The sequence below is a fragment of the Chelonoidis abingdonii genome, chromosome 1, assembly GCF_003597395.2.
Source record: "Chelonoidis abingdonii isolate Lonesome George chromosome 1, CheloAbing_2.0, whole genome shotgun sequence".
NCBI classification, from domain to species: domain Eukaryota; kingdom Metazoa; phylum Chordata; order Testudines; family Testudinidae; genus Chelonoidis; species Chelonoidis abingdonii.
Window position 1 is genome coordinate 100,526,366 of NC_133769.1, and position 18,726 is coordinate 100,545,091.

General features: G+C 48.3%; 1 protein-coding gene across 2 annotated transcripts; it reads left to right on the plus strand.

Moving 5' to 3' along the window:
• Positions 1-2,242: 2,242 nt before the first annotated feature.
• IL2RB (interleukin 2 receptor subunit beta) lies at positions 2,243-17,907 on the plus strand. Of its 2 annotated transcripts, XM_032779188.2 has the most exons (10): positions 2,243-2,728; positions 4,018-4,126; positions 4,517-4,637; positions 6,879-6,954; positions 7,784-7,892; positions 8,677-8,825; positions 9,364-9,544; positions 12,109-12,220; positions 14,023-14,107; positions 14,889-17,907. In XM_032779188.2, the coding sequence occupies exons 2-10, from the start codon at positions 4,036-4,038 to the stop codon at positions 15,717-15,719; spliced, it is 1,755 nt and encodes a 584-aa protein (XP_032635079.1). In that variant the 5' UTR covers positions 2,243-2,728; positions 4,018-4,035; the 3' UTR covers positions 15,720-17,907. The 2 variants fall into 2 exon arrangements, with proteins under 2 accessions (XP_032635079.1, XP_032635078.1); XM_032779187.2 differs by lacking the exon at positions 2,243-2,728 and having other exon boundaries at positions 3,157-4,126.
• The last annotated feature ends 819 nt before the right edge of the window (positions 17,908-18,726 follow it).

Sequence of the window (18,726 nt, forward strand, 5' to 3'; positions counted from 1 at the left end):
TTACAGACCCCAGGTGGCCATTACACCAACTAAGGCTTGCTGGAGCATGGTAACGCTTAGCCCACACACCTCCTCCTTGGTTACGCCCTCTCCACTAGAGTGTAGCTGGCTGGATTCTTTGTCTGCCTATGCCATGCAGAGATTTCCCTGTCTCAGGAGTACTGAGTTTATGCCCTGTTATGGCTCCTTTGTGCTACCAGATTATATGGAGTAGGGCACTGCGGCCCATGACATTCACAGCAGATTGTCTCTATTGAAGACTGGTGTGTTGTGTTCTCTACTGCAGCATTTTGAGCATGAGCTTGATGCCGCCCTGGTGTCTGGACTGTAATGCTTTGCGTGAAATGGTGCCCTTGAGCCCCTCTGACAGGGTGTTCCATGCCCCGCTAGGATGGTGTCTCCTCCCGGTCACTCTGGGGAGTAGTTCACAAGGTCGATGCCCCTTCCCTCGGTTGCATGCTATCCTCTGCCTTTCTCTTTGGGTTTGTGGCCCCTCTCTCGCTCCACAAGCTGCTGCTCCTTCTTCATAACTTAGCCCTCTGGCCAGGTCACTAGATGTGTTTTCCCCTTCCAGGGTAGCAAAGTCCCTTCTCCCTAGCAGTCTCAGGCAGTCTTCCCTCTCACTGCCCCAAGATGCCACTCCCTCAGTGTCTGGTCGGGGAAACCAGGCCCATCCTCTACTCTGGGTTCCAGTTCAGGGACCCTCTAGCCAGCAGCTAAGATATGTTCCCTCTTAGACCTTACTGCCTTTCCCTGAGCCCTTTCCTAACCTTCTGGCTCTCCCTTCCTTCACTGGGTCTGCCAGCTTCACCACTCCCTGCTCCCAGGGAGCAACTGCATATTACAGGGCTTTGCAGCCTCCAAACACTCCTCCCTTCTCCCGGGCATTGTCTGCAGCCTTTCTCAGGAGCCCCTTCTGTTGCCAGCTACCTGGCTTTATATAGGCCCCTCCTATTCCTGCTGGGCTTAATTTACCCGCTCAGGTTACGTGTGGGGAGTCACACCCCACAAGGCCTCAACCGCAATCTCTGTAAAAATAACCCTTCCTGCTCCCTCAAACCACTGCCTCACTCCTGTATTCTCTGTATTTGAAGTCTAATCTCTCTCACACCCACTTTTTGTGCTGGTCTGTTCATGACAAAGAGCTAACCCTCTCCCCAACACTCCCTGAACCCACTTGTCCAGGTTGGCTGTTGCAGTGGGGCAATCCCACAAGATATCTACGTTCTGCTCCCTGAAATTGCCTGTCCTGGAGCTCTCCGTGACTTAGGTTTCATCTCCCAGACCCCTTCGCTCAGCAAAACCTTCTGCTGGACCTGTGCTGCTACCTCAGAGGTGCTGAGGCCTGGACGCAGGGAGTGTTCAGCTCAGTGATCAAGACAGGCATGCCGCAGTTCTGCTCCAACACCACGGGCCATGTTTGTGCAGCCCTAACCAGACAGGAAATGTGATCTGCTGTTCTTCAAAGAATGTTATTTGTGTGTATGGGGGACGGGGGGGAGGAGTGGGCGTCAGGGGATGTATGTGTGCCACTGCTTGTTGTGAAGTGTGGGGTGTTTGAGAATCAGGTGTGTTTGTGTCTATCTGAGTGTGTAGTGGCGGGTGGAGGCAATATCTGAGTGTTGTGAAAATGTGCCTGAGTGCCTCTTAGGGAATCATCTCTGGGAGGGCTGTAGGGTGAAAGGAGCATTCTGCTCTGGTCACTACAGAGGAGAAGGTGCCAGGACTCCTGGGGCTTTATTCCTGGCATTACCACTTACCTATTGAGTGAACAAGTCGCTTCATTACCTCTCCGGGCCATTTATAAAATGGGCCTGATCCCTGCCTCACAGTTGTGTTGTGGAGATCAATTAACTGAGCCCCTCAGGTGGCAGTCAATGTAGACACCCAGAGCCAGTGATCATTATTTCTGTGGGGCAAAAGGTCTGTTTGTTTGTGTGAGTGGCATGTGGGCAGAAGAGTTCTGTATGCGGGAAGGATGTGTTTGCATGTGGTGCGACTGTGTGTGTGTGAGTGGGGAGGTTGTGTCTCAGGCCCTCTAGACACCCAAAGTTGCACTGGCTGAACTACAGGCATGATTTCAAACTGATTTAGTGAAGCTGGTGCAACGTGCGTGTGTGTGGTTGCTTTTAAATCAATTTACACCTGGCTTATATTGGGGTTGGTACTGGGTATGTGTGGGGGGCAAGCTAACCCAGTGTAACTAGTCTTAAACCAATATCAGCATGTCCACGTGTCACTGTGGGCGTGTTTGTGCTCAGGGGGCACAAACCCAGAGATATAGCTTTGTGCAGAACTGTGCACAGACCGGTCTCCAATTCAGCCTAGTGCTGCAGCCTCATACCTGATTCCTTCCCACCCCCTCTCATCACCTTTACCGTCAGGAAGTGGACGTGGTTTGGGGCTTTTTATTCTCGGCCTCGCTAGCCATTTCGGGACTCCGGAGCTTAGTCTCGCTTTGACAGGGCAAGTTAGATGCAGCTTCCTGTGCTCAAGGTGAAGAAACGACAGATCGCTGGCAAGCCCTTTGTGCTTGCAGAACTGCCCGGCTCTGGCCCCTGTCTATTTCCACTAGCAGCGCCATGTGCTGAACTGGAAGACACTCTTGTCCCACTCCACCTCTCGCCATCTGAAGGCTGGTGCCTGAGTTCCACTGGATGGACTGGTCCAGTCCCTGAAAGCCATCTCTGGCACGACTGCACAGCTAAGGAGGCCATCGCATAGGAAGGTAATGGGGCGATGCCAAGCGGCTCCCACACGGGGGTGGCTGAACTGAGAAGCTTCTTGGAAGGAGTTTCAATCTGACACATTTTTCTAGCTGTTGGCAAGGTCTGATCGCTTGTTTATCTCTGTCTCTCTGTCTCTCTCTCTCTCTCTTTCTGTTTCCACATCCCTCCTTCTCTCATTGTGCCCCATATCTCCCAATAACTGGATAGTTATTGTCTGTTTGCTCTCTTTCTCTGAACTGAAATCTTTTTATCAGAACTGGAATCTGACCATGCCGCATGGCAGGCCTCTGGCAAGCCATCACAGGTCCTGCCCCCTCCCACAAGGGTCCAGGGTTTGCTCAAGACCCCATCTCGTTTTGTACAACAAACTCAGGGCTTCTCTTTTGAGCACAGAGAGGGCTATTCCCCCCCCTCACACACACACCACCACCATCATCATCCTGGGCAAAACGAGGTGTCACTGGAGGAAAAAAATAAAAAAATAAAAGAAAAGAAAATTGCTGCATGAGTTTGGGTGAAGCCTGGGACTGTACAGATATGGGGAGCGAATGCTCCTTCCAAGGCAGGGCTGGGGGCGGGGGGCGCCCATCCTTGAAGCCATGTGTGGGATATAGCTCAGGACTGTCCAAACATGGAGACTGGGGGGGTGTGAGTATGTTGAAACCTAGCTCTACTGAACATGAAATCCTTTCTATGATCCTAATTTTCCCTGTCCCACCAGTCAGATTCTTCTGACTCCGTTCACTAATCCCTAGCCCCTCCTCTAACACTCCCGAACACTCAGAAGACCCCTGACCCCACAGCTAATTAACTACAACCACTCCCTGAAGTAGCTAGCACTTAGTGTTGAAAAGAAACCCCTTCATAATGTAAACTGAGAGTGACTCCAGCAGTACTGTCTGCCTGAGTCAGCAGCCTCCTTGAAACAACAGCTCTGAGTGGTGTGCTCTCATATTCATTTCAAGAAGGCATTGACTTTGTTTTCAATTTAAATGCTAGCATTGCAAAGTGTTTCACTGCTGAGCAAAGCACTCAAGGAAGGAGACAGGTTAGATTATGGAGATAGGTGCAGTCTGTTGAGTGGGATTTCATCTGGGCATCAGGTGTGAGCAGCTTGGGGTGTATGTAGAGCTTCAGCTGGGGGGAGACCTTGGAAGTGCCTCCGACTCCTGGTAATAGCACCAAGGGAGAAGATTGCTGCAGGGACCACCTCCACAGAGAAGTGTGGAACTTTGTCATCTTTACCTGTGCTGGGGGGGGGATGGGGGGATCTTCTTCTCTCTTCCAGTGTGGGCCCCTCCTGTGTATGACAGGGATGAAGCCTTCTCCTCCCCTTCTGCTCTGCCTCTGGCTGTCCATCCTTCTAGATGTTTCACTGGCATCAACAATCACTCAGGGTAAGAAAGCATCCCCCTATGTCCCAGCAGGAGAATTAGGGAGATATGTGGGTGGGGACACTATTTATCCTTATGTGATACGGGAAGATCACTGCAGTATGAAGGTTTGTCCATGTCTTGCAACAGTGCAGGAAGCACAAAGGCAAAGCAGCGCAAGAGTGACACAATATACAAGCTCCTATTGCGAGTTCTTCGTTTTGGGGCATTGAAGAAGTGAGAAGGGCCATTGGTTTCTTCCATTCTTGTTTGGAGATGTTCCTTGGATGTTTCTTCAGGGCACTAGCCAGCCTATGAATTGGGCACTGCATGGAATTGGATGAAATGATCGTTAATGCTTAATGCCTTTGTCATGACAGGATTGATGTAATGACATCTTTTCTCCATTCACAGGACCCTCAAATCTAACTTGTTTTTATGACTCGCGGGCAACTCTCTTTTGTACCTGGGCTCCAGACAGGAATCACACAAAAGCACCATGCCGACTTGATGTTTTTCATAACACTGATGAGAGGTATGTGGCTGGAATTATTTAGCAAAGTCAGTGAATGTCAAGCTCTAATTGTCATCATGGCTACCTTTGATTCTGCACAAAAAGACCAGCTTCCTTGGAAGTCAAACTCTAATATAAATATAGGGGCAGATCCTCAGCTGGAGTAGCGTGATTGATTGCAATGGAGATGCACGGATTGACACATGCTGAGGAGCTGCCTCTCTGGAGCCTCTTCCCCTCTCCCACCCCTAGGCCAGCTGCTCAAGTGTCACTGCTCTTTTCAGTGGAAATGCAGCTTGAGTTCTTCTCCTTCCTGTTTTTGTAACTGATTCATTTTCCAAAGAGCTCCACTCTTTGTGGGCTGTCCTGGTCCCAGGCCATAAAGTAAGGGACACTAATAACTGGACTGGGGTCTTGCCGGTCTGCCGAGAGAGGGGTATAGTTTTAATGGTGTCATAAACAGATAGCTAAGGGTTAATGTTTCTTTTACCTGTAAAGGGTTAACAAAGGGAACCACACACCTGACCAGAGGACCAATCAGGAAACCGGATTTTTCAAAGCTCAGGGAGGGAATTTTGCGGTGTGGGTCTTTTGTCTGTCTCTCGGCTATGAGAGGGATCTTTCTATCTTCGAGCTTCTAATCTTCTGTTTCCTAGTTGTAGGTACAGGTATAAGACAATATAGGTTTTTATATTGTTTTTGTATTTACATGTGTGTAGTTGCTGGAATGTTTAAATTGTATTTCTTTTTGAATAAGGGTTGTTTATTCATATTTTTCTTTTAAGCAATTGACCCTGTATTTGTTATCTTGATACAGAGAGCATTTTATGTCTTTTCTTTCTTTTTATATAAAGCTTTTCTTTTTAAAAACCTGTTGGATTTTCTTTCCTAAGTGAGGCTCTAGGGGATAGAAATCCTGTGCCAGGATTACTGTCTCTCTCAGGGAAAGACTGGGAGGGGAAAAAGAAGGAGGGGGGAAGGTAAATTGGCCTCTCTGTTCTGTAATTCAAGGAGTTTAAGTTCAGTAATCGTTCCAGGATAACCCATGGAGGGGAAGCCTGGGAGGAAGTAAAGAGAAGACAAGGGAGGGGGGTCTTTCACTTTTGTGGTAAGACTCAGGGCTTCTGAGTCTTGGGTCCCCAGAGAAAGTTTTGGGAGACCAGAGGGAGCCAGCCTGGGAATCCTTGGCTGGTGGCAGCGATATCAGATCCAAGCTGGTAATTAAGCTTAGAGGGTTCATGCTAGCTTCTCAGTTTATGAACGCTAAGGTTCAAATCTGAGTAGGAAGCTATGACAAATGGGCCACTAGACTCTTCTAGTGAAGGGATGGGCTCCCTCATAGATGTTCTACCTTAGGCAGCAACATGTGGGATTACCTGGGTAAAATGTTCTCTCCCCACAATAATAGTCTCTAACCCTTCCACCCTTCTCACTCCACCATGCCTACCTTTCCCTATCACCTCCATTACCTGTTCCACACTGCCTGTGATGGCTGGCAGGGGCTTGGTGGTCTATAGTTATGGAATTGTTGGTCAGGTGAGAAGCCGGTCCCCCTTTGGTGGTTAGGTGGGTGCTCATTTGAGGAATAGGTCTGCTTTGGTTCTTGTGGTTGGTGGGTCTCCACTGTCTGCTGGTGGCTTCCCTGAGACAGTGTGGGTGTATCCACCATAGTAGTGGGTTTGCTATGGCTGATGTGTGGGGTGGAAAGCAGAGCAGGTTTCCCTTGCATGGGGACAGTGGGTCAGAACAAATGTACTCCAGGTGCCCGCTCAGTACTAGGTCTTTGAACTCTGAGCTGGGTGTAGAATTGGACAGGCCAGCACCAGTGGGGAGGGATGCAGGAGGCAGTTCCTCTTGCAGCAGCAGCTGCCACAACTGTGCTGGGAATAAAACAGGGTGGGTCGCTGGCAGGGTTTTGCCTGTGAGAGCACCAGGACTCTGCAACTTGCCCCCCTCCTGGTCCATAATATTTGGAATCTGATGACTTTCTGGGCACACTGTCAAAGCCATCTGTTTGAGATGGATTTTGGAGAGGGGCTGAGGGTGTGCTCCCCACACCAGCAAAGGGTTTCTGTAGGTGGCTGTCTGAGTTTCTGTTACCATTAGTTTAATGTTGCTGGGATTTTGTTGTAGTGTAGTAGCAAGGATGTCTGGGTGCCTAATGCCTTGGGTGGGTGTCTGTGATGATTTCAAATCTAAATAAATAATTACATGCCTACAAGTCCCTCCAGCTCAGCAGTATTCTGGTCTTCTCTCTGACAGCAATCTAACGAGGAGTTGTGAATTTCCTGCCATGGCACCCAGGAGATGTGAACTAGCCTTCCATAAAAACATTGATGTAGGTAACCCAACTGAAATGTACCGGCTAATAAAAGGGGCTGGGGGTGATCGGTACATGGGTTATCACTGTAATAACAGTGTGACACACAGAAATGCTGCTATGAGATAAAACTTTATTTCCTAGTTCCAGACCCCTGATTTGGGGCAGGGTTGCAACGGGTTAATACTCTGGCCCCTGACAGAGGTCAGTATCCAGTCACCATCCCAGCCAATCTGTGACAAACGCCAGGAGGTGACACTCTGATAGTTAACAGTGTATTTAGCTCCCTTCCTTGTATCACCAGTCACAGCCCATCAAGAACTACGCAGGCCCCAGTGCCTGTTTCCATGGGTCAGTCCAGAGCTCTGCAGCCTGAGGTCACAGGACTGTTACAGTGCCCACAGTTATGTCAGACATGCCAACACAGTCTCCCCAGGCACTGACTGTGTGTACTCACAGGGAGATGCTCTCTGAGGCTGCGTTTTCATGGCATAAAGACAGAGAAGCTGTGACACAACCTGATTATTGCGTCCTGCAGGACCGATGATACTTAAGGAACAGACCCTGCTACCCCTATCCAGCTTCAATCTGCTCTATGCTCTAGCCTTGTGTAAAAAGAGAGAACATTTCTTGAATATTTAACTCATCTAATCTCTGTCCCTCGGTTTCCCCAGTGGGGCAAATCTAACACTGCCCTGCTTATTAAGATGTGAAAAGCACTTTGAGATTCTCAGGTTGGGAGGAGTGATGGTTGTGCATTAATGTAGCCTGTGACGAAAAAGGCCTTAGAAATGTGAACAATACATAGTGGGGGAACTAGTAATGCTAACAGCAAATTTCTCTGCAGTGTCAGGTCTTCACCATTGTAGACTCACTTCTCCTGACTGTGTCCTGCCAAGCTGGGGAAAATGGGACAACTGTGATACAACAGCAGAAATTCACACCATGGGACAACAGTGAGTGTTAATCAGTGTTGATCCCCCAAGGCTTCAATCTGTGGTTAGATATGTCCCCTGTGCCACCTTGGCCTTGCCGGGCATCCTTCTGTTTACCCCATGCCTGATCTCAGGCTTGCCTCTGCTCTCTGCCCCACTGCCGCTGGATGCTCACTCGGTCACGCCATGCCACAGATTCGCCATGACCCCTCCTGTTGCTTCCAGCATGGCATTGCAGCTTCCCTGAGCATTAGCTCTGACATACTGCTTGGTACCAACCACCCTCTGCCCCCAGTCTGGGTGCAATGATCTAGGGATAAGAGTTTCGTCTGTTAAAGCTGTGCCCTTTGGTGGCAATAGCTGAGCCAGATCCTCTGCTGATGTAAAACTATGCAGTGCTACTGACTGCAGTGGGGCAGTGCCCATTTACCCCAGCTGAGCAACTGGTCCTCTGTACATAATGGGAAAAAACATCCTAGCAAGACTACAGATTGCTTGACTCTAAGCCTGCTCCACTAAAGTCATTGGGAATTTTGCCATTGATTTCAATGGGGACAGAAGCAGAGCACCCTGGGGAACAGGAAAAGAGGCAATAGTCACAAAATGAATTGTTCAGGACAAATGATTGGGACGGGTTCACAGGTGCGCACACCCAGTGGAACGGCCCAGAGCCCATCCCCGGAGAGGGGTGTCTGCCAATGAAGCCACCAAACAGAGAGAGAGAGAGCGCAAACCGCTATTGTAGCCTTTGCTTCTGTTTCCCAGGGTATGTATTCCAGCACCTCTCTCACTCTTCTCTCCCCAGTACAGCTGAGGCCACCTGACAACCTCCAAGTGGTAAACACCAGTGACTCCACCTGCAACTTAACTTGGAGAATTCCTATTTCCTCTCACTACTTAAACAATAGACGAGAGTTTGAAGTGTGGTGCAGAGATTGCACAAAGCCCCGGGAGGTGAGTGCAGGATCCCAGACTAGTTTCTCCTGCTGATGGGCCTCAGGCCTGTAACTAATGGAGGAGGCAAAGCCGCCTTACTGCAAAGAACCTGCTATTCCCGCTTGTGCTCTAAACCCTTCCCCAGATGGCTGCAATACCATCACCTCAGAGGAGAGGCCAAAGGAGGCAGTGACTCCTACTTCAGCTTTATCTGCATTATCTGCTGCCAGCATATGGTGATGGCGGGGAAGCAAAGGGAAGTTCTAGCCTGCCCAGTGCTGGGGTGAGAGGCATCAGAATGGTGTCCTCCCAGTATGGGACAGAGAAGACTGCAGAGATGAAAAAGGTAGAATGGGCCTCCTCCCACTATAGAGCAGAGGGGCTCTGAGGTAGGAAAGAGGTGCCCTCCCGGTACAGCATTGGATATTGGATATGCTGGCTGTGAGAGGCCCAGAGCCAACCAACTCTGCTCTAATTGAACGGCTAAGAGGTGTAATGGTGTGGACTGTGGGTGGGAGAACATAACAATCACTCTATAACTTTTACTCCATCCTAGACTGCCATGCTCCTCCCTATCAAGCAGGACCAGGAGTGGGTGAGGATTGAGAACCTTTTGCCTGACTCAGAGTATGAGGCTGAAGTTCGCGTGAAGCCAAACCAATATGGTGTGTGGAGCAACTGGAGCAAGACGCTCAGATGGAGGACAGATCGTAGTGATGTGATTCGTGGATATTCAGGTAATGAGATTCAGAGGAGTGGGTAGGTCAGGGCTTGGAGATAGGTGAGGAGAGAGCAGGGCCAGCCCTAGTCCAAATGGTGCCCCAGGCGAGGGGTATCTTTGGTGCACACCTCCCCCCCATTAAACTTTTGAATACCTTATTTTTTATTGAATGTGTAGGGCATATCATGACTTTGATGCATGACTTGCCTGCATGATTTATCACTGGCATATAAGATGATACATTTGCAAGCTAGGATCTATAAATCTGTATTTATTCATGCCATAAATAAGCAAATAAAAAAATTCATTTCCTCTGAGCTTATAGAAACTTTTTAATTTTAAGAATAACTGAAGTGTATTAACATCAAGAAATTGAACTGTGCACCAACACTGGGTGGGGCAGTATTAGATAGTGTTACAGTGGGTGACAGCCTTAGACTGTTAACTCTAGTCTTTTAGTTCAAAAGAAGTAACAGCATATTCTTTTATATTATAACCCCTATAGATAGGGGTTCAAAAGATATCTCTGGTGTTTCATTAAATATGTCCTTTATTAGTCACTACTTACTCTCTTCAAGTCTTAAAACAGAAGTAGACTTTCACAATTACACAATAAAACAAGGTTCACAATATCACAGATGGGCTCTCACATCACTTCCCTTCATTCTTATCTCACTGACTGATTGGCGACGCCCCACTCCTTATATACCCACGAGGTCATGGCTGACAACATTCTAGGATGTTCAAGGAAAATGTAGTTCTCAGAAAGTCTGGAACGTTCCACGAGATTCTACAAAGGTCCAGAACATTCTAGGGGGTTAGTCAAAAATGAATCCCCATACAGAATGCCTGAAACATTTTACTTCAAACATTCTATTTTCCCTTTTGTCGCTAACAACAAAAACAGCACCCCAAACCCAGCACCCCAGGTGCTCACCTGGGTCGCCTGCCCCTAAATCTGGCCCTGGGGGAGAGGCATGGGAGCAAGGGGAGAACAAGAGCTGGAGTTATGTGGGAGCAGGAAAAGTAGGGAAGTGGAGGGATGCACAAATCAAAGTACAATAGAAAGACTGGAAATAGCTTGAGAGGAGCCTTTCCTGTAATCCCAGACCCAGGTCAGGTAAGCAGGTCTTGCTGGTCCAAAGGACAAGAGCTCCAGAGTGAAAACCTGGCCCCATTGAAGTCAATGGAAATGGGGCCAGGATTCCAGTCACAGACTCCAGTGGGGGCCCCCTCGCTAAGTGCAGCAGAGCAACTTCCTGACCAGGGGAACAAGAGGCCTGGGAAATACTTTTCAGAGGGCCTCTGTAACTTCGGAGCGTAAGTCCCATTTTCAAAAGCGACTTGGGCCCTTCAGGCTTAAGGCTCACTGAAAATCAATGGGACCTAGGCTCCAAAGTGCCGTGGGACCAGATGTTTAAATGTCCTTGGGTGCCTAATGCCTAGTGAAATCAATGGGAGTTAGCTGCCTAAACAGCTTCTGCAAAATGTTACCCCAGGCCTCTCCCGTGGGCAGTGCACAGCAGGGCTAGCTGTCCAGGCCAGTTAGAAGCCTGTGCAGCCTGCTGCCTTGGTAAATATCATCTCCAGCAGGAGTGTCTGGTGAGTCCTCAGCTCCTTGTATTTTTAGTTTCTTCACAGGAAGTAGGCAGCTCTGGGGTCCCCCCACGCTGAGGCAGGTAGTGATATAAACAAAGCAGGCTACATTTAGAAAGGGCAGTGTGTTGCTGTGGCAATCAAACTTTGATAGCATATGATGTCAGTGAAAAAGATTCAGCTACAACCAGTTGTCGTGGCAACTGGGAGCCAAAGTTACCTAAGGTGGAGGAAACAAAGAGATCTTAGTAACATCTCAAGGACATGAGGGAAAAGCTTCTCCAAAGGTGTCCCACTGTTCCAAGGCAGTCCAGAGGATTCAGGGGGCCTGGGGCAAAGCAATTTTGGGGGCCCCTTCCATAAAAAAAGTTGCAATACTATGGAATACTATATTCTCGTGGGGGCCCCTGTGGGGTCTGGGGCCTGGGACAAATTGCCCCACTTGCCCCCCGCCCGGGCACCCCTGCACTGTTCCTCTCTTTCTCTTCCCTCTTCTCTCCTCTGCATCCTTCCCCCTATTCCAAGGGGCTCAGCAGGTCCAAAACGAGGTGCACTGGCAGAGGGAACACAAGATGAAGAGTAACAGGAGTGCGGCAGGACGGAGCTGAAGTACATTTGCAGAGCTGTGTAGGAGAGGAAATAGCAGGGGGGGGTGGCAGGGGCAGCGGCAGGTCAGGGCTGAAGTGCATGGTCATTGCAGTTGTGTGGCAGTCCAGGACAGGAATAGCAGAGAGAGGCTGTAGGTGAGCTGTGAGGTGCATTGGCAAGACTTGGGGTGGGGGGGGGGGGGGGGGGGCTCAGATCTGTTCCTAATCACAAAGGCATGCTGGCTGGCAGACTTATGTGGCCAGTCATCCATTTATCTGACCTATATCTCAAACCTCTTTGTTCAGAAGTGAAATAAAACCCAACTGGAGTGACTGGGGTTCCCACTTCCTCTGTTCTGGCTGGCATTTTTTAGTAACTCTTTCTCTCCTCTTGCAGAACCTCCACTGGCAGACCCCCAGCTTACGATGCCAGCCCTTGTGGGGACCATCTGCACAATCTTCTTCATTGTCATCATTGTCTTGATCATTATCTCACAGCCATTGAAAAGGTAAAAGGGACACGAATGGTCCTCTCCAGTCCTGTCCCAGGCCCAGTGTGTCTTTCTGTCTTCATTTTCTTTCTCTCAGATGAGGCCAGAGTCCCTTAGTCTGATTTGGAGCCAAGTCATTCTGCCTCTCTGGGTTGCTACTGGCATTGTCCGAAGGGACACCCTGACGCTGAGGGAATTCAGTGTTTGCACCATGATGCTGAGATACAGTGGCACAGCGTGATGTCATCACATCACCAAGCTCAAAATAGCCACAGGACACTTTCTCTTTGGGCCAGAATTTTAAAGGAACTCACACTGAAATCAACAGGAGTTAGGTTTCTAAATATCTTTAGAAATCTGACCCTCTAGCTGAAATTCACCTTTGTGTAAAAGAACCAGAACAAGGTCTATGCACCTCTTAATCTCTCAAAACGGGGCTAAAGGGGGACAAGAGCAGTGCTTGGATTGCATGCCCATCATTTCTGTTCTAATATTGTTCTTAATCAATGCTGAATGTGCCACACAAGGGCACCCGGTACAATAATATAGAGAATAGCCTGGCAGCATCATGGAAATTGGAGGTGGCTTCAGATTTAGTCACCTCATTTCAGAAAGGGACATAGCAGAATAGAAAAGGCACAGGGAAAAGCAATCTAAATATCAGAGGGGTGAGGTGCTTCCATATTAAAATGAATTACAGACGAGGACTATTTCATTTGTAGAGGAGGAGAGATCATAGGAGTGTGTAAAATGATTATGGGAATAGAGAAAGCCAACTCGCCTCTCCTGTTTGCTCTGTGTCATAATGCAAGGGCAAGGGAGCACTCCATTTACAACACATATAAACAAAACTAATCCTCTTCCCTCGATGTGTAGTTAACCTTGTGGAACTCAGTGATGCAGGATAATGCTGTGCAGAAAAGGATTAGACATGCAGGAAGGAAAATAGCATCTGCAGTAATGCAAGCTAGTATAAATATACAAGGACTATCAAATCCTCCTGCTTCAGAGCACAGGGGTCAGGAGGAATTTCCCTCACCATAGATTATTGCACAGTAAAGGTGCATTAGAAGACCTTTAGGCATCTGAAGGATTTGGTATTGGCCACCTTGAGAGACAGGAAAAGCAGACCGGATGACTTGGCTCTGGCATGGTCTGGCAATACCAGTGTAGTTTGGGATGTCATGATGGTGTAAGGCATCATGAAGTGGTGCTGCAGTGTGAATGCCATACAACACTGCCATGCTGCATCCTGATCACTGGGCGCGGAGACTGTGGTGTTGCCATCTCATGCTGCCATTTCATGATGGCAGTGCAATCTCTGCATCACTGTGATGGCAACCAAGTGAGGCACAATCAGCTCATGGCAGCCAGGCCTTGGAAACCATGCCAGCAATTTGGATCAAAGATGGCATCTCTCCCAGCTTGGCAGCTAATGAAAGGAATGGACAGGCCTGAGCAACAGGGAGAGACAGGCAAGGATGTTGGTGAATGGTGGCATTATCAGCTCTGGGGATAGGGCTGAGGGAAATAGCTTTTGCAATGCCATTTTCTCTCTCAGATTCTGTGTCCCCAATAAATCCATCGGCAAATGCGGAGATTTTCTCAGGCTACTGGTGGGGGATGGGGGATAAAGAGCCCTGGGGCTTGGTTCTCCCTTACGTACACCACTGTTACACCAGCATAACTCCAGTGACCTTAGTGGAGTTACTCTTCATTTACACTGGTGCCAGGGAGTGGAGGGTCAGGCCCCTGGAAGACCGCAGGTCTCCACATCATGTTCATTTCTCTCTCTCTCCATGTGTCTCTCTCTGGTGAAGGCTTAAGAAGGTGCTGAAGATTTACATTCCTGACCCAGACAAGTTCTTTCCCCCGCTGAGCACTGTGCACAGAGGCGACGTTCAGGTATGGGGACCAGGGGAAGGCGGGCTGTTTGTGGGATGGGGTCAGAGAAGGATGAGCGGGGAAAGAAAGAGAGGAATGGCTGCCTCTCTCAGGCTGCAGATGGATGGGAAGAACATCCAGCTCCTAGATCTAGGGTGTGCATCACTGGACCCTCCAGCATTGGCTGCTGCTGGGGGATTTGCTTTAGTTTTATTTTTGACTTTTCTAAGCTGCCACTTGGCTGCTCCATCTCTAATTACAGAACCGAGAAAGTGCAAACCACCAAACCTCAGAGCTCTACTCTGCTGACAGTAAGGGCTGAGAGAGCACACAGGAGTATAGGAGAGCTCAGGACTCTTGGAGTCCATCCCACCCTGCCTCTATGCTTTCTTCTTCACTTCCTCTAGCCCCTCCTCCTGCCGTTTGTCATGTTCTCCCCCTCTCACCCTTCAACTCCTCTCTCTTTCTCTGATACTCTCTCTCTTTCTCTATTGCAAGATCCCTTTCTCTTTCCTCCTCCCTTTCCTTATGGAGATCACGCAGGGAAAGCTCTTGAGGCTGGTTCCTTATTTTAAAATGGCTCAGAGCCTGGTGAGGGATCCCCAGGGACCTATTGCCTGTGGAGATCCCAGAGAAACGATGATAATGGTGTATATTCTGTATGGGAGATGTCTGGAGTGTATTCATCATGGGCATAAAGGAAGAGACCCTAGGCTTCTGTGTTTCTGTTGTAACAGTGTTATACTGCTGTCATTTTGAACATAACAATATCTCTTCTGTGTTTCCCCTGCTTCCCCTTCAGAAGTGGCTCTCCTCTCCATTTTCCACATCTCTCTTCAGCGTGAGCAGTATCTCCCCAGAAATCTCAGAGCTAGAGATAATTCAGAAGGAGAAACAGGACTCCCAGCTCCTCCTTCCCAAGGCCTTTCTCACCTCTGGTGCTCCCCCAGAAGCCAGCGGGCACTCATTGACCAGCTGCTTCACCAACCAAGGCTACTTCTTTTTCCACCTCCCTGACTCCTATGAGATTGAGCCCTGCCAGGTGTATTTCACCTACGAGCCCTTCACCCGGAAGAGCAGTGGCAGTGAAGATGGAGATTCCTATGGAGCACTCCCCTCCCCAGATCTCTGCATGTTGGAGGACGACCTGCCACTCTTCTCCTCTGGATTTCTTCATTGCATTGAAGCAAACCAAGGTTTCCAGAACAGTTCTTTTGTGGGAGAGATACCAAGCACAACCAATGGGCTTGGGGCACTTCCTGAGGCTCTTCTGTCACCCGAGAGCTCCTCCCCAGCATTGGTATTGGAGCAGGATGAGAAGGTGAATGGAAATGTCACAGTTTTACAGCTCTCTGAATCCCAACAGAAGCCTGGCATGGTCTTCTCAGGTACCCCAGGGCTGCATGACAACGATACTATTCAAACCACAGAAGAGGCTGGGGATGCAGACCCTCAAATCAGTTCCACTACTACTATGGCAGATGCAAGCTCTTCATTTTCCCAGCCCATGCCTCTGAGGCAAGGTCAAGCTGATGATCTCCACAGGACTGCTTCCTCCAGCCAAGTCCCAAACACTGGGGCCTACCTATCTTTGAGTGAGCTCCAAAGCCAATACAACCATCATTCGGTCTAAGATCTGCCTCAAGAACCTTCTGAGCTTAAGGGCTTCTCTGGAGGGAGAGTTGGACAAACAGACAAATTGTCTGAGAGAACAAGAAGTTGAACATTAGTTTTAACAAACCCAATGGCACTTATCTTTTGAGTAGCATGGAGAGAGACCCTTGTACTTTTCACTGTTGCAAGGGAATGGGACCTTTGGTGGCACATGGAATGAGTATGATCCAAACCTACAACCTGAAGGGAAAGTAAAGGCCTTAATAGGTCAGCTTTGGATTGGGGATGGGTGAACATATGAAGGGATGAAAACCTAAGAAAAAGGATGCTCAGGAAGAGAGATGTGTGCATGGATGGATTCCATGGTATAGACAACACCATGGATAAGCTGACAGCTTGGTAGATACAGTGGCTGGACGGATACCATGGAAGGAGAACTAGATAGATGAATGGGTAGACAAATGGATAGAGATGAAATTGAGAAAGTCAGAAAGGGGCATTACAACTATTAAAGTACATAGAGCAAATGGAGAAAGAGAAACTGGATTGCTCTCCAACTCAGCGTGAAGATAGCACCAAACTCTGAGGCTGAGCAGCCAAACTTTCCATCTCTCAAGTACCAATTTACAGGGCATGCAAGCATCTACAGGAGAATAGAAATACTTGAGAAGGTGGAGGTGGTGAACTGCTAGTGAGTGCTGGGTGCTGCTGAGGATGGAGGTGATGGAAGGTGTTAAGGATGGTCCTTACTGATTGGCCCAGGGTTTAGTTCATTTCCTGCATCCTTCCCACTCCAGTCTGTGTGAAGTGAATGTTCTAATTGGCTTGGTCCCAACCAGATATCTGGGTCTGGGCTTGGGTTTTCAAAGACAATTCAAAGCCAGAAATGAGTCTAGTCATGCAAGGGATGTGATTAAAAAACAATCCCTACTATCAGCAAAATATACTGGGGAAAATTCCCCCATCTTATGGAGTGTGGGGGAAGCAAGCGAGATGCTAGCAATAAAATAGAGCACAACATTTCCTATTCTTGCTGCAATCTTTTAATGAAATCAAAAGTCTCTTTGCCCTACAGACCAAAACCCTGTCATTTGACTGTGATAAGGTATGTGCAGAAGAGTCCATCCCACATCCTGTAGTAAGTGGAAATCATCTAATTGGTAATCCCCATTCCTTCCTTTGCTTGAGGGGAATCATTGCCCAATCAGCAGTAAAGGCAGATAAATCAGCTCCAGATAAATGACTACAGATCATCACCTTTGCCTAAAACCAAAAATCAGTCCATTAATTTGGCTCAAAAAAAGTTTGGGTAGCATTCTGTAGTGCCTCCATATTTACTGATTTGGGGCAGAAGTGCTGAAATAATCCGGGGAGGTCAGGGATAGGGGGAAGACTGTTGATGTTGGTTCCATGATATCTGTCCATCCACCCCTCTGACTATCTATTGTATCTTTTTCTTGCCATCTTTCCAGACCTGTCTAGACATGGGAAATACCAACCTCATGCTAAAAAGACCTGATCTCGCTCATGAGATTTCCAACCCAAAGAAATTTGGATAAGCATCCAAACTTTTGAGGAACTTATCCAAACCTTTAGGATGCTTCTGTAAACTTTCCAAGATTCACCCAAATTTAGTTCACTATTCCCCATTTCCACACTAGGGTTTAGTTTCCCCCTTTGTCCTGATACTCATGTTCCAGCACCAAAATTATTCACTCGGTTTTTATTTTCCTGAGTTATTAAATTGAACGCTGTGCTTGTCAGATAAGTGGGCGTCCATTGGGTTTGATTTTGTCCATGAAAGTGCTACTGATACTGCAATAGAACGGAGTCTGGCCTGGTTAGCACGGAGAAGGTTGCAGGGAGCCAACCCTTTCCTGTATCGCTTTCTCCAAGCCACTGCACATCTCAGGATGCCTGTCATCCCGGCATCGCAGAGAGACTGGGGATAAAGAAGGGATAACTGCTTTCCAGCTGAGTGAGGACAAGGCCGCCCAGTGTATGTACTGTGTTATTGGGAGCTCTCAAGACGCACCATAAAGAGTAATAAGCACAGCCAGGCTGGATGCTAGCTTAGATGGCCAATGATCTCATAGTGGTTCCTGTGTATTTCTTCATAAGCTTCTTAATCATTCTTGCTGCTAAAATGAATAACAAAAAACCCCTGCCTTTTTGTCAATAAAATAAAAATTAATGCAGTGTCAAAATAGCACGTTTTTCATTGCCATTTGGTAGGGGGACTTGGATATTCACAATCGCTACTGGTTGGATGGAAATGAGTTCTTGATGACAGTTCAGGGATCAGGAAGAGGGCATGAGGGGGATAGCTCTTGGTCACAGACAGTCTGCTGCCTAGACAATGAGTTCAGTGGATAGAAAGGGGATTTGCCTTTAGCTAAAGATTGTTGGGCATTGGTAGATTAGGCTCAGGGAGCAGAAGGGGTATTTTAGGGGATTACCCTTCACTCAGAGACAGTTCAGCCACTGGGCCTGATCCAAAGCTAGTATCCTGCGGGCTGCAATCCTTTGGTCTAATTTCAGTGGTTGGGTTTAATGTGAGGGTGTGGCTGGTGCTGGTGGCTATACAGGAGCTCAGATTAGTTGTGCTCCCTTCTGGCTGCTTATACTCTATTAAAAGAATGTCAAAACTCCCATTGATTTCAATGGGCTTTGAATTAGACCCTTTGGACAGCAAATGTAGGGATCAGATAGCAGTTTCAGGGGGTTGATCCCTCATTCACAGACAGTCAGGTGCTGGAGCACTGGGCTCAGAGAGTGGAAAGGAGGCATCGGGAGGAATAGTTTCCAGTCACAGACAGCTAGGTAATTGGATAGCTGCTTCAGGGGAAGGGGAAGACATTTCAGGGGAATTAACCCTCAGTCACAGACAGTGATAGGGAGGGTGGAAGTAACATAAATTGTATTTTAGAACCTAGTCACTATGATCCTCTCCAGATAGACTCAGGAAGTATCGCTGGCAGCGAAACTGCTGCAGGCCACCGAGAATCACTTGGCCGACTAAATAT

Coding starts and splice junctions, on each gene's coding strand:
- IL2RB (XM_032779187.2), top strand. CDS start 3,991: ATGGGGGGATCTTCTTCTCTCTTCCAGTGTGGGCCCCTCCTGTGTATG. Junction 7,893..8,676: donor ATTCACACCATGGGACAACA/GTGAGTGTTAAT, acceptor TTCTCTCCCCAG/TACAGCTGAGGCCACCTGAC. Junction 14,108..14,888: donor TGCACAGAGGCGACGTTCAG/GTATGGGGACCA, acceptor CTTCCCCTTCAG/AAGTGGCTCTCCTCTCCATT.